General features: G+C 37.7%; 1 protein-coding gene across 1 annotated transcript in view; it reads left to right on the top strand.

Moving 5' to 3' along the window:
• Positions 1 to 651, top strand: part of VPS8 (VPS8 subunit of CORVET complex) — a 478,663-nt gene extending 478,012 nt beyond the window's left edge. Inside the window, 3 exon segments of the mRNA XM_053698746.1 lie at positions 182 to 243; positions 245 to 278; positions 280 to 651. Of these exon segments, the coding sequence (XP_053554721.1) occupies positions 182 to 243; positions 245 to 278; positions 280 to 324 (141 nt within the window). The 3' untranslated portion in view covers positions 325 to 651.
• Positions 652 to 15,850: the final 15,199 nt, after the last annotated feature.

The following is a 15,850-nucleotide window of genomic DNA, read 5'->3' as shown; positions in this document are numbered from 1 at the left end:
TTGACTTAATGAAACTGTTTGGCTACAGGTCACGGGACAATATTTAGCTGTGATATTTCTGAGCAATTTCCATTGTTTGTTTATGTGTTTTTTGCACAAAGATGCTGGATATTGGATGCTTCTAAATACAAGGCCACTTGCCGACAAGTGTAAATTTATTTAACCCTCTGCTCTCTTGCAGCTGGCTCTCTTAACCGAGCTATGTCGATCCACATGGCCCAGAGAAACCTACCACTTACCATACGTCCCACTCGGCCTGCAGTGTCTTTCAGAATGAGAAACTTCAAGCTGCACCTTGCCCCTCCACCTTTCATCGACGACTGACTCCAGGCATGTAGCAGTATCCCATTCCTTATGGAGTGGAGCATTTCCGTGACGGTTTTCATGCTACAAAGGAAACATCCCTCAGAATATACAAAATCCTGCTTTTTTATATTTTGATTTTTTTTTCATCAAATGGAACTGTGGTGAACATCTGGACAGTTTACATGTGCCTGACAGAATGAGTGATTTAAGTGCAAGAAGTATATCCAGAGGATTCCATGTGTCTTTTGCTGACATTCCTCAATCAGCGTGTATGTGTGGTTAGTGTGTGTGTATGTGCGAGGGTGCGTGTATGTGCGAGGATGCGTGTGTGTGTGAGGTTGCGTGTGTGTGAGGTTGTGTGTGTGTGTGAGGTTGTGTGTATGTGAATGTGTGCGTGTATGTGTGAGGGTGCGTGTGTGTGTGAGGGTGCGTGTATGTGCGAGGTATGCGTGTGTGTGTGAGGTGCGTGTATGTGTGGTGTAGTGTGTGTGTATGTGCGAGGGTGCGTGTATGTGCGAGGGATGCGGTGTGTGTGTATAAAAATATTTATAGTTACTGTGAAATACCATCCACCCCAACAAATTGCAAAATTTGCGTATGCACTGTTAACAACTTCCGTAAAGTGTCATAAAATTATGAATTCCTTTCATATGTATGCTCCATTTTTCCTTATTGAAATTAGATTTTGCCTCTGCTGCTATAGAACATAATTAAATACCTGACCTCCAAACATAAAAAAAACTACTGATTTTTACTTTGTCAAGGACTTGTCAGGACCTTTTTTTTATATTTTACTTCAGGGGAATATGGAGGGCAATAATAATGCACTGTTGCCAATGAGTTACTTCCATTAGGGTAACTGCAGATGACAGATATAATCATCGGGCTACTAGCACCTAATGGTAATCATGCAGAGAAAAATAATAAAAGCTGGGATATTAAAACTTCATTTTTTATTGTCATATATATCACCTTGTAAATCTTCAGAGATATAGGTCTCAATATTTACTCTTGACACTTATTATATAGCAAGTCTGCTCCAACACTTAGTTGTAGATTTGTTACACAGCAAACTACATTTACGTTAAAATGTGGTCACTTCACAGTGTACATATAAGTTAGATGTTTTCATGTTTTATTGATCTGCCTCTGCTCATTCAAATGCATATTTATAGGCCAGGCTGTAGGGTGCAGGTGTCTCGCTGTGCAGTTTCATGCTTGTCTGCTTATTAACTAAAGATAGAGGTCCGTTCATTCACTCGGTATGTAAAGTTCTTATCTTTCATTGCATTCAATTTTTTTGTTGCTTCTAAAAGTTTTTTGTTTTTTAAACCTGTGCAGCAAGTTTCTTTCATTCAAATTAAGAGTGTTCATTTTCTAAAAAGTATACATATCTTGGCCCTCTAGTAAGGCGTACCAGGTAACAGAAAATTGGCCACTCCTTTCTAAGTTATTTTTAAATGATCTATAATACTGGCCCCCTACTCTATCCTGACCATCAAAGGATATAGGAATATAAAATTGGGACATAGGTGTAAATTAGTAAGTCTTTAATATTATATTCCTATATTTTAATTATAATAACTGGTCTGATAATTCACCTAAGATTCTGACAAGTTGCTAGTTCCTTGGTAAATATTTTTGTTGTTGATTTGGTATACTCCGGTGTACTCTCAGCAATTAAGAATCAATAAGGTCATCTTTTTACAGTTAAATCAACTCTATGTCCTACGGAAATGTATTCTATGACAGGTCTCCATAACCACAGTCACATGTTATAATTGTTTCTGTATTACATACTGTGGCCTCTATTTATCAAGCTGTCTACTTACCTGCATTCGCCGGCACCAATACGCTTGCCTAAGATCGCCTAACATCGCCGCCACAGACCTGAATACGTTCGCCAAATTTATCAAGAAAGCTGTCAAAAAGCCGCGCACCAAGTACAGTGCGATGAGCAGCGGACTGTTGTTAACTAACAGTCATCGATCTCGCTGCTCTTCGGCTTATTCGCAGCTTTCTTGCTATACTGTCACTAAGCACCCACACTATACTATTATATAAAGGCCTTCTGAAGGCTGAAACGCGTAGATGTTAAACTGTGTATCTGTGAAATCGGATCTACAATATTGAAGTCACCCGCTACTCTACCAGAGCGCTCTGTGTATTCAAAACTCCCGGACTGGGATCGTCAGAGAGGAAACTCCTCAGCTGATTGGGTGAGCCAGACCACTTGACTACTTGGAATACGTCACACGCCGAAAAGTTACACGCTGTAACGGAGGAAAAGTTCACAATACCGCTTGCCTGACAGATCCGGACACCTAGACTTGGTGAGTCTTGGTCGGGACTTTGAAAGTAAGTCAGACCGGATGGGTGGTCGATGAATCTTCAGGTAATATACTGAGTTATTTACATACAGACAACAAGATTGACATTATAACGGCTTCAACTATATGGGAATAAACTGACTACCTATACTGCCTTTATAACGGAAAATTGGCCTTTTCTACTGCCTTTAACAGACTGTGCTTTATAGCTTGGAATTTTGATAAGACGTTAAATACCGGAGCCATCATTCTTTACCTCACAAGATTTTATTTCAGGCTTATTGCTCTTATACATTTTTTATTTATTGTAATACCACCGATGGTTAGTGTATGTCTTTTTAGTCATTTATATTTGCATTATCTTAATCGTTTTAATAAGTAATACATTTTCTTATGAATCAATTTATTTGTGGTAGTGAAGAATTTGTAATAGTGATTGTTTAAATTATATTTATTTATTACACTTTATAGCCTTACCTTGATCAATACCTTATTTATTGACTTAGTATATTGCTTTAGGATTTAGTATTATACTCCTTCTTAATTAATTTATTTGTGAAATTGATGAACTTTTAATAGTGATTATTTAAATTATATCCACCTATTGCACTTTACAGCATTTTTCTGATCAATATAGTATTGATGAACTTAGTAAAATCATTTTAGCTCCCCTTAGTATACCTAGCTTATTAGCGCCACATCTAGTTTGTGTTTTTTTACCCACACTATACTATACTGTTTACCCCCTAATCCGCCGCTCCAGGAGCCCCCACTAAATAAAGTTATTAACCCCTAAACCGCCGCTCCCAGACCCCGCCGCAACTCTAATAAATATATTAACCCTTAAACTGCCGCTCACGGACCCCTCCGCCACCTACATTATACCTATTAACCCCTAATCTGCCGCCCCCTATACCGCCGCCACCTACATAAAGTTATTAACCCCTATCCTGCCGATCCCGGACCCCGCCGTAACTAAATAAATTAACTCCTAAACCGCCACTCCCGGAGCCCACCGCGACCTACATTATATTTATTAACCCCTAATCTGCACCCCCCTACACCGCCGCCACTATAATAAAGTTATTAACCCATAAACCTAAGTCTAACCCTAACACCCACTAACTTAAATATATTTTAAATACATCTAAATAAAATAACTATATATTAATAAATAATTCCTATTTAAAACTAAATACTTACCTATTAAATAAACCCTAAGATAGCTACAATATAACTAATAGTTACATTGTAGCTATCTTAGGGGTTTAATTTTATTTTACAGGCAAGTTTGTATTTATTTTAACTAGGTAGAATAGTTATTAAATAGTTATTAACTATTTAATAACCTACCTAGCTAAATAAATGCAAAAGTACCTGTAAATAAATCCTACCTAAGTTACAATTACACCTAACACTACACTATAATTACAATAATTAAATTAATTAACTACAATTACCTACAATTAAATAAATAAAAACTAAAGTACAAAAAAAACAAACACTAAATTACAGAAAATAAAAAATGACAAGAATTTTAAACTAATTACACCCTACTCTAATCCCCCTAATAATAATAAAAAAAGCCCCCCAAAATAATAAAATCCCCTACCCTACACTAAATTACAAATAAGCCCGTAAAAGGGCTTTTATGCAGGGCATTGCCCCAAAGTAATCAGCTCTTTTACTTGTAAAAGATAATTTAAAAAAAAAAAATAGTTACAATGTAATATAATATTACAGGTGGCCCTCGTTTTACAACGGTTTCAATTTACACCGTTTCAGAATAACAACCTTTTTTCCAGTCATGTGACTGCTATTGAAAAGCATTGAGAAGCAGTGCATTTATTAAATAAGCAAAGTAGGTGAGCTGTCTGCTTGTGTTGCAGCAAAGCCAAGGAAGCTGAAATTAATCAGTTTAACCAGACCTGAGCTATCGAGCAGATTTCAAAGGAACAAAGATCTTCCTGTCTATAAATCAGTCCCAGATTGGAATGCATAGAAAAAACTGTTTGCAGAAAAATTGCAAGTGAAGTCTGGTGTTGGTGTGATTATTTTATTAGGTTTATAATGCAGTTAGCAAATGTTTTTGTTCATTTAACTTAGTTTAATTATATATTTTGTGTTGTATTATTATTTTATTAGGTTTATGATGCTGTTTAGCATTTAAAGTCTTCATTTCAAAGCTTTAAAAATAACTGTATTAGGTGTTACTTATGCCAATTTTGAGAGGGACCTGGAACCTATCTCCCTCACTTTCCCAAATGACTTAACATTATAAACTGGGTTTCAATTTTACAATGGTTTCGATTTACAACTATTCCTCTGGAACCTAACCCCGGCGTAAACTGAGGGCTACCTGTATATTGTAGCTATTTTAGGCTTTATTTTATAGGTAAGTATTTAGTTTTAATAGGAATAATTTAGTTAATAATAGTAAATTTATTTATATTAATTTAAAATAATATTTATAGTTCAGGGGGGTGTTAGTGTTAGGGGTTAATAAAATTAATATAGTGGCGGCGGTGTAGGGGGGGGCAGATTAGGGGTTACATAAATATAATGTAGGTGGCGGCGGTGTAGGGGGGGCAGATTAGGGGTTAATAAATATATGTAGGTGGCGGCGGTGTAGGGGGAGGCAGAAGATTAGGGTTAGTAAATATAAATGTAGGTGGCTGGCGGGGTCGGGAGCGGGACGGTTTTTAGAGGTAAGTACTTTATTTAGTTGCGGCGGGGTCCGGGAGCGGCGGTGGGGTTAAGGGGGTTAATACGTTTATATAGAGTGGCGGTGGGCTCCTGGGAGAGGCGGTTTAGGGGTTAATAAGTATATGTAGGTGGCGCAGTGTATGGGGGGCAGATTAGGGGTGGTTTAGACTCGGGGTACATGTTAGGGAGTTTAGGTGTAGACATTTCCCATAGGAATCAATGGGGGATATCGGCACTGCAAGCGAACATGAGCTTTCCGCTGATGTCAGACTCATTGATTCATATGGCATCTGCCGCCTCCAGGGGCGGCGGATTGAAAACCAGGTACGCTGGGCCGGAAAAGTGGCAAGCGTACCTGGTAGGATCTTGATAACTTCCAAAAGTAGTCAGATTGTGCCTAACTTGCGTAGTGGAGTGACGGTAAGCATCGATCTGTGTCGGGACTGAGTCCGGCGGATCGGTATGTTACGTCACTAAATTCTACTTTTGACGGTCTCTCTTTGATAACTAAGGCGAATCAGGCTCGCCACAAATACGCTGCGGAATTCCAGCGTATTTGCGGTTGACAGCTTGATAAATAGAGGCCTGTGGATACAGTTGCTGTACCTAATCTGCAACCTAATGTGCAGCCAGAGGGCTCATTCACACTAAGGCATACACTTAAACATAAAGATTAACAACTCAATCAATGATTTTTTCTAACTTTCCTGCATTCTCACTTTTCATGTTACTGTTCAGAACATTCTGAGGTAGATTACTTTGATGCCTTCTCTACCTCCTCAATTTATCTAATAGACAGTTATGCAAGCATAAGAGACTTTGGTCAGTATTTAAACCAATTACTGTTAGACAACCAATTAATACTGTCCTAGCATTGGACCAAATATGAAAAGTAATAAAGTCTTGTTTACTAACACAAGGTTTTCTTTGAGGTGTAACCAAAGAAGGGTGTTTTTCTTGCACATGCCTTCATTTATCATTAAATTGATGAGTATGGCTGGGTAAATGATTCTACTGCTCTTAAACATTTTAAATATGTTTTAATTTAAATAAGCTTCCACTGTTGACAATCCCTTTTCCGCTTCAGTTAAGGCAAAAATTTGTTCATAACGTGGCCCCGATGATCGAAAGTGCTTAGAGGCAATGAAATATCTAAAGGATCCGCCGCAAAACTGGTCAAAAATATTCCAAGCTCCCAACATAGAGGCCTCGCCGAGAGGCGTTTACTATACATGACATCCTTTTAAATCCCTAAACTGCCACATATTTCACCGCAAGTACTAAACTATTAACCCCTATACCGCCACATACCCACCGCAAGTACTAAACTATTAATCCCTATATACCGCTATATACCCACTGCATGTACTAAACTATTAACACCTAAACCACTACATTCCCACTGCAAGTACTAAACTATTAGATTTTTTTAATTGTTAACTTAGGGGGTTAGGTGTTAGGTAGACTATGGTTAGATTGCGTTTGAGGTTGTGGCGGGTAAGGTTTATTTTTTGGAACTTTATATGGGGGGTTAGGTTAGTTTGCATTTGGGGTATGTTGCGGTATAGGGGTTAGTAGTTTAGTCCTTGCGGGTGGGTATGCCAGTGTTATAGAGGTTAACCTTATACCTACACTAATCTGCATGCCCCATAAAATAAAAACCCACCCCTAAAGTGCTCTTTTACATTTAAAAAACAATTACAAACCCCCCTCTACAATACAAGTAACCCCCCTCCCCCAAATAACAAAATCTACCTAAAAAACCTATCCTAGAAAACAATAAAAAAAGTCTATTCTTAAAAATAAAAAACCCACCAAAAAAAAGCCCTAACTAAACCCAAAAGTTTGTACTCACCATTGGAAAATCTGGCTCCTCTTGATCCAACATTGGGCCCTCTTCCTTTCAGTTCCTGGCAGTGAGGGTCCATCTTTGTGTGGCAGATTTGGTGGCCTCCCGCCCCCACTCTGCAATCTTCATCTTTGTCCCGGTTCCTGGGGCCGGGGCCTATGTTTGTGGAAGCCTTACGCCACCTCCACATCTTTTATTCTTTGGCTGTCTTCTACAAGCCCGCTGCACACTTAAATTCCGGAAGCGCGTGGAACCCCTATATATAGGGGTCCCAATTAATCATGATTGGCTGGTTTTAAATTAGTCAATCCCTATTGGCTGTTTTTTTGGGGGGGGTATTTGTTTTTATTAAGGTTGTACACATAAATAACATTGTCAAAAGTTCAGTAGTCAAAGCCACGGGTACATCATAAATTGATTTAGCCATTACAATCAGGGCTTCAGAAATTACAGAATACACGGCTGCCAAAATACGGAAAGTCAGTACAATCTATTCAACGAGTTACTACCTAACTACCTAACTAGAAAAGGGAACCTCATTTTATTTTTATATATAGGATAAATACACCTCTACTGATTCAACTGGCCACTCATGGACCCAAGTAGACTAAATGCCTTAGAGGAGGGTGCTCTAATGTAAAACATGGTCACTCTTGGACCTTTAAGATAAAAGTAAGATTGATTTCCCCAGATTGGAAAAGAACGACTACCCTGGGCTGCTAATAACAGAGTATAATTGGAAAGGGGAATACAAAAGTAAAAGGTTGAAAGGGCCACTTTGGACCCAGTGTCTAACATTGATATACATAATGAGGGGGAAACCAATCAATATAGGCGCGTATAAGTTAACCAGATAGGTTAGGGGTTGGGAGTATTATGTCACTATAGAATGCTACAGCGAGGTGTGTAACCATAGATAGGTATCTGCTTCTCTCTAGCATTCAATTATTAGTATGGGTATAGGTATACTAAAGTGTATTCTCTCCTTAAGCCCATAATTTTGGAGCTAATTAAGAAAGGGTAAGAAGGCGATCCAAATGTCATTCATTTATACTAGTTGGGTAATTGCCCACTGCTACCAGGTGTAGTGGTCGTTAGGGGAGGACTGTGATGTGCTGTCTCGGCCGCCGACAGCACACCTACAGGGGAAACATATAGTAGCACAACCTAGTAACAATAGTGGAATCCCCTTAAACTATGCACGACAATCAAAGACTATATATATATATATATATATATTATATATATATATAGTGGGGATGTTACGCAAATGGGCATGAACTCCTTTAAAATCGTGTTTTAGTAATAGGCCAATGCCATATGTGCGTCAGATGCTATGTAGCAGAATTACTCGTAAGTTAAAGAGGAGGGAGAGAGAGGTTGATGTGATAGAGTTCAGCTCTCCAGCACTGTACATGTTGTTTATAAAGATCTGCATTAGAAAACCGTATACTTACAGCTGGGCGAGGTTAAGGCAACCAAAACAAGATTAATATGGTGCTTGTTATTAGAAGAATGCTAGAATTAGTCTGTACCTTGTGTTACCCATAAAAAGGGGACGTATCCATTATAGGATATAGGAGCAACTAATGAGATACTTATGTTCAGTCCCATAGAACTATCAGCTTTACTGATCGCAGTACATTTTTATCTAGGGAACTATAGTGACTGTTATTTATTCCGTATATTATGAATATTCATTATGGTAGAGAATATCTGAAATTCCAGGCAAATTCAACTTAAAAGAAACAAGAAACATGAACATAATCATTATAGGAAGCAACTTGGTAAAGCATAACATGGAACATTGAACTTGTAGAGAGCAACTTAGCTAAAGCATTTGATTGTGTATTCAATACAATTTGTCTTAGATTAAACATGGAGCATGATTGCTAGATTTAGAGAGAACATCTTGGTCAAAGCATACACTGTAAGAGTTTCTCAAGTCCCCTTAGCAGAACTAAGATTGGATGTCCTTGGGTATGTATATGCATACTGGCTAGTAAATAAGGCAGACTAGAGCTATTAGTAAAGTTTCTGATTGGGAAAATCCTCATGAACCCAATAGCTAGTTAATCTAATACAGGACTACATACATAAAAAAGATACCATTGAGTAGTAATAGCAATATACTACAGATCTCCTGATCTCAGCGTGTTGTCCCGAGTGAAGACCTTAGTGCACAGCTTAATTCATCCCACTCCGTATCTCACGTCCAGGGAAGCACTGTCCTGGCCATCGGAGCACCAAGTTGAGATAAAGCCACTTCCAAGAAAGTCCTGATAAGAGGAGCATGTACTCCTTGTCTTTAGTACTTGTAAACATCCTGCTTCAGCAAGGCCCCAATTTCCTTGGCTGTTTAAGAGCTTTCTGCTTATTTCCCCTCCAGCTCCCGGTCGCAGTTATGGACGGATGGTTATGAAGGTAGGCAGGCTGGGTTTTTCAACTAAAGTAGATCTGAAGTGGGCCCGTCTCTGCATCTCAGCATCATCCTCCATTATTGCTGGAGGGTGTTATTTTGGGAAAGCGAATCTCCTCTGTTAGCGCATAGAACTCCTCCGTCTGCACTTCATATGCGGCTCCGATCAGCAGCTCTGATTCAAGTGACTGCTCATCATAGGGCCAAGTCTCCATAGACGCCTGGCCCTCCCACTGGATATCTGTCTGCTGGAGTTGGATGCCCCCTCGCTAGCCAAGTCTAACCAGAAAGGCATAGTGTCCCCGCCACTCTCACTTGGTGGGACTACTGCAGTTGCGGGACTCAGGAAAAGTCTGCACAATTCAGCCTCCAAGCTCCGATAATCATCCATTAAGAGCTGCGTCATCTCACGTTCCCATTTGTTTAGGGCCTCCATCCTCCCCTCCCCCCCTTTTTAAAACAAAGCTCCTGCGGCTCCTTTTCAAACACACCTACACTTGGATGAATTATCCTGAAAGATGGTTCCCTTCATAGCATAGTAGGCAGTCAGTTAAAGACTGCTATACCCCAGTTTATGGGGGGGGTGTCAAAATCCTACTGTAAGGCCGCCACCTAAGAACTCAACGGGCCACATCTGGATCCTATAGGTCATGAGCTCTGCAAATCTAGTATAGTTAAATGCTGCTCACCTCTGTCTGGTGAAGGATGAGGTGGATATTATTAGATGAGCAGATCACTTTAGGAGCAACAGACTATTGCGACAGTTCATGGTCGCTGCCTAGCCACGCCACCCTATTGGCTGGTTTTAATCAGCCAATAGCAGGAATGTTTTTAAGTTTAAATTCTAATTATCATTTTCTATTGAATGATTAGAATTTAAATTTAAAAACGTTCTTGCTATTGGCTGACTAAATTCAGCCAATAGGGATTGACTGATTTAAAATCAGCCTATCGGGATTATGTAGGTACCCCTATATATAATCTCCTAGCCACCACCCCCACCCCCATGGCTGTGTGGTGGTTGATTGGGTGATTATTGATAGTTACCATTTAATAGGCTTTAATCTCCTAATCATCCCCCATACCTGTGTGGGGGTTGATTAGGTGTTTATTGATGGTTACCATTTATTAGGTCTTAATCTCCTAACCAACCCCCATACTTGTGTGGGGGTTGATTAGGTTAGGGCAGCTTAGGGGTTAATAGTGCATTTTTCTACAATTTTTAAAATATCATGCATTCTTATGTATGATGCATATTCTTTTAACTATTGTATATAAATTAATATGTATTTATTTTTACTTGTATCTTTTATTGTAAACGTAAATATATATTTTAAAATGTATATTTATGTTACAAAATCCATTAGTATTATAATTGTTTTATTACGTAACAGGCATGCAGTTATGTAATACTATAATTATAATGCAATTGTCTTTTATAACATAAATATCTATTTTAAAAATATATTTATATTTAAAATTATAAACGCATCAAGCAAGATTATCTACATTTAAATTTATATATCCAATACTTAAACTAATATGCATTATACATGACCATGCATTTTTCCCCAAACATTGTAGATATAATGTAGTCAGGCCTTGCATTCATATTAAATATTTAAACTGTTATGCATGTATATTGCATAATGCTTTAAGTATTCCATATCATTAAATGTATTTATATTAGCTTGTTGTGTTTATTAGTGATAACATAGATATATATGTTAATATTGTATTTATGTTATAGCAGTCAGTAGCATGAAAGAACATTTAACACTTTGAGATGGTAATATAAAATGATAAAACATATATATATAAAAAAAGTCTGCAACATACTTTCATTGTTTATTTTGTCCCCTTTTCCTGTAATTCCATTATGAAATTGTGAGCTTTTCAGTTCCTGTTAGAAATGGAAGTGCATAACACGGTTATATTCCACACAGCCATTGGCTGTACACTCTAGTGACCTATTTATAACTGTTCCTAATTGGCCACAGCAGAGAAGGTAACCTAAGTTACAACATTCTGTAGAAAGCAAAAAGGAACAGAAAGTGCCACATGGCCCAATATTGTTTGCAACAATGATATCATTTTTTTGGTGTGGTGATGGATACTCTAACATTTGATAATGCACCCCTGTTGGTGCAAAATGGGGCAAGCTGGGATCTATTCAGTCACCCAGCAGACTGACCTCCGGGTAAATATTCAGTTATCTGGTAAGTGATATAAACAGAGAAACAAAGTGCCAATATGGCCTAGTATTGTATGAACCAGAGAGGTGTAGTGTAAATAAAATATTATTACACTCACATTTGGTGATGCACCTCCGCTGAGTGCAATAGAGGCAAACTGGGATTAACAGTCACCCAGTAGACTGATCCTAGGCCAGTAGGAGTCCCCGGTAGTCCAATCAGATAGTGGTGGTTAGATGAAAGAAGGAGTATGGCAGCAAGTAGTAAGTGTATAACAAACTTACTTTATTTAAAAATTATTAAAATGCTAGCTTTTTTTTTAAGTGTATAACAAACTTACTTTATTTAAAAATTATTAAAATGCTAGCAACGCGTTTCTCAGCCAACCAGTGGCTGTTTCATCAGGCTTAATACATTGAATGACATAAACTTGCTTTATATACCATACACATTCAACTACACAATTGGCAACACCTGGTGGGGGGTGTAGCCTCTTTAGACCAGTCACAGTGATTGACATATCAAGAAACCAAGTGAAACATAGTAACATCGTCATGGCTATACACAACACTCACAAGTGAAACATAGTTACATCGTCATGGTTATACACAACACTCACATGTGAGAACAGTAATATAGTAAGGATATTCATACTAGATCATTCTATATAGACCAGTGCATTATGACCGGAAGAATATTTGCATAATTCTCATGGTATGGCAGAGGAGTGCATTTGGATGTATATGATTAGTTTAGAAATATATAAACCACCTCTAGAGAATTCTGTGAATAAAATATTTTCCTTTTTTATCAGGGATTAAAAATATCCACTGTTTGGTTTTTCTGTTGTATATGTTAGACTATCATATGCATGTATAAATTGTAAGAATTGTATTTTTCTTTCTATCTGTAACGTCAAAGAAGACTGGACTGTTTTCAATCACTAAATATCCCTCATATCCATATTCAGATGAGACGATTCATACTATCTGAGTACTACGTTATGTTATGGATATTAATCTAGTTTTTTGTTGTTATATGAGATAATGTTTCCTATAGGTCAAACCCCATTTTGTATCTCATCTCTGATTTACTAAGTGGGTCACGCCCTCCATCACTACTCATAATGTTAGTGTGAGAGGTTATATTCTCTATACGGAGTGTAAAAGTATCGGATCATATTAGAGTAAAAACATAGTAGTTTGCAGGTTGTATAATAATACACCAATGTCTAACATTAAAGAGTATAAATGTTCCCTATTTTCAAGGCTCAGTTATAGTTAGTTGCCGTAACACAATACGGGTTGGAACAGGGGTTGTCAGTGTATATACACCTCTTTTGCGTGTATGCTCCTCTATGGTCTGATTGGTCACACCCACCCTGGTTAATCAAAGTCTATTGGGTTAGGAGTGAACTGGTGTAATGTATACTGGCCCCTATGCTAAGGACTACAAGTCAGCGAGTAAATTCTAATAAACTACTCTATTGGTAGTTGTTCAGTGAATGAGTTCTTGCTAATCGCTATATGTTTTATCAGTTGATGTGCATTATAAGATGGTCCATAGGATGTATATCCTCATTAATAGGCATCACACTACGATATTAACTAGCGCTATACACAGTTCTAAAAAACACATAATTTGTGATCTTTAGCTCGTAAGTAGTTATCGTTACCAATTGCTATAAGCTATCTCTAAGGGGTATACATCATTATATAGTGGCTATACGGCTATACACAGTTCTAATATTGAGAATTCATACATGTCATTGTGATCTTTAGTTAATCATTACTAAGTGCTATAAAGTCTAAAAAGGATATATATAGTTATTAATAATTTTCATAGGTGTACATGAAATATTAGTGTACATAATTATAATATATTGTGTGTCAATGGGGGGATAATGTGGTGTATAACTATTCTTAGTTAGTGTGATAATTAGAAATTAAGTGTAAATGGAGAGATAATGTGGAGTATAATCTTAGTTAGAGTGATAATTAAAAGTAGTATATAAGGGGGATTTTACTATAATAATAAAGGAATATATGGTGAGTGGTGCTTACATCTATAGTTGATATCATGTAATATGACAGGTGATGAGCGTCTATCGAGGTGTGGTGACATATTGTATGTGATAGTAGTCATAAATATTTTATATATGTGAGAAGATAGTAGATGTTTGCTAATTTGTTGTGTCTATAATAGAATAGAGTTTTACTAGGTCCAGGCCCTAAGTGAGATTTACCACCTAACTATTATTGATCTTCAATATTTCTAAATAATGAGTGCCAAATGTGGTGGGAAATGAGTGCAAGGAATGTCTTAATTATGATTATAATATTGATATCATGTGACTAGTGGGATTAAATACCACTAGTCCAATATTAGCCTAAGTTATATTTAAGTGTAATATTATTGGTATATTAGAGGGTGTATCCATATATTATGTGAAGGTAAAGAATTCGTGAGAGGGGGCAATATAATAATATGTGATATATAGGTCCATAAGGACGTATAATTGTGATAGATATATATACAGATGGTATTGAAATATATAGGTGATATACATAACTACTTAGATAGATACGAAATATGTAAATTATAAGTCAAAAGCTGCTAGGTCCACACATTCATTGAGGCCACCTGGGACTAATAGTATGTAGTTTGTGACTCCAATAAGTCTTCCTACGGCGGAGACATAACATAGGGTTATGGCTGTTTCTAGATATTTGCTCAATAGGAGTGATAGACAATGTTTTGGGACTACCTTTATGAGAGTAAGTGCAGTGTCTAGAGACACTATGTTTCATAAATCTTTTCTTTACATTTCGTACATGTTCGCTCCACCGTCTTTTGATTTTGCGGCACGTGAGTCCTACATATTGGACCCCACATGAGCAGTTTATTAGATATATTACATATGTGGATTCACAGTTGAGGCTTTTTTTGATGGTAAAATTCTCACCTGTGGTGTGTGATTGGAAAGTTTTTGTACCATTCTTAACTGCTTTACACATACTGCATCTTGGTTTATGGCACCTAAAAACTCCACATTGTGATATGAAGTTGCCCAGAATGTTTTATTATTTCTCCTACATTGGTGGTGTCCGGTCCACGGCTTCATCCTTACTTGTGGGAATATTCTCTTCCCCTACAGGAAATGGCAAAGGGAGCACACAGCAAAAGCTGTCCATATAGTCCCCCCTCTGGCTCCGCCCCCCAGTCATTCTCTTTGCCTGCTCTGAACAAGTAGCATCTCCACGGGGATGGTAAAGAGTATGTGGTGTTAGTTGTAGTTTTATTTCTTCTATCAAGAGTTTGTTATTTTAAAATAGTGCCGGTTTGTACTATTTACTCTACAACAGAAAGTGATGAAGAGTTTTGTTAAAAGAGGAGTATGATTTTAGCAACAGTAACTAAAATCCATTGCTGTTCCCACGCAGGACTGTTGAAACCAGAGAACTTCAGTTGGGGGGAACAGTTTGCAGACTTTTCTGCTCCAGGTATGACTAGCCTCTTTTCTAACAAGACATAGTAATGCTAGAAGACTGTCATTTTCCCCTTATGGGATCGGTAAAGCCATTTTCTTAGACTCATATACAGAATGAAGGCTTATAAATGGGCTCTATACTGGTTGACACTATTGTGGGCATAAATCGATTGATTATATAATATTTATATGACTTTTGGAGTGTTTTGTGACTTTGAAACACTTTTGGGAACGTTTTTATTACGCCTGGGCAGCTGTTTAGACACCTAATCTAGTCAGGAAGGCCCCTTCACTCTGGTATGCAGAGGGAGGAGGCCTCATTTCGCGCCTCAGTTGCGCAGTTACTTTTGGAAGCAGTGGCATTGCAGCTTCATGTGAGAGGGTCCTGTGGCCATAAAAACGATTTAAAGAAGGCTTTATTTCTGTGGTGAATAACCCCCAAGGAAGGTAAAAAGCTGCAGCAAAGGCTGTAGCATGGACTGTAGTGGGTTTAAACTGGTAAATTGAACAATTAGTTTCGGTTTGCTCATTTAAGGGGTTAGAGACTTGAAATTT

The sequence above is a fragment of the Bombina bombina genome, chromosome 1 (genome assembly GCF_027579735.1).
Source record: "Bombina bombina isolate aBomBom1 chromosome 1, aBomBom1.pri, whole genome shotgun sequence".
In the NCBI taxonomy this organism is placed as follows: domain Eukaryota; kingdom Metazoa; phylum Chordata; class Amphibia; order Anura; family Bombinatoridae; genus Bombina; species Bombina bombina.
The sequence above is the reverse complement of the archived record's forward strand: the minus strand, read 5'-3'. Positions and strand labels throughout refer to the sequence as shown.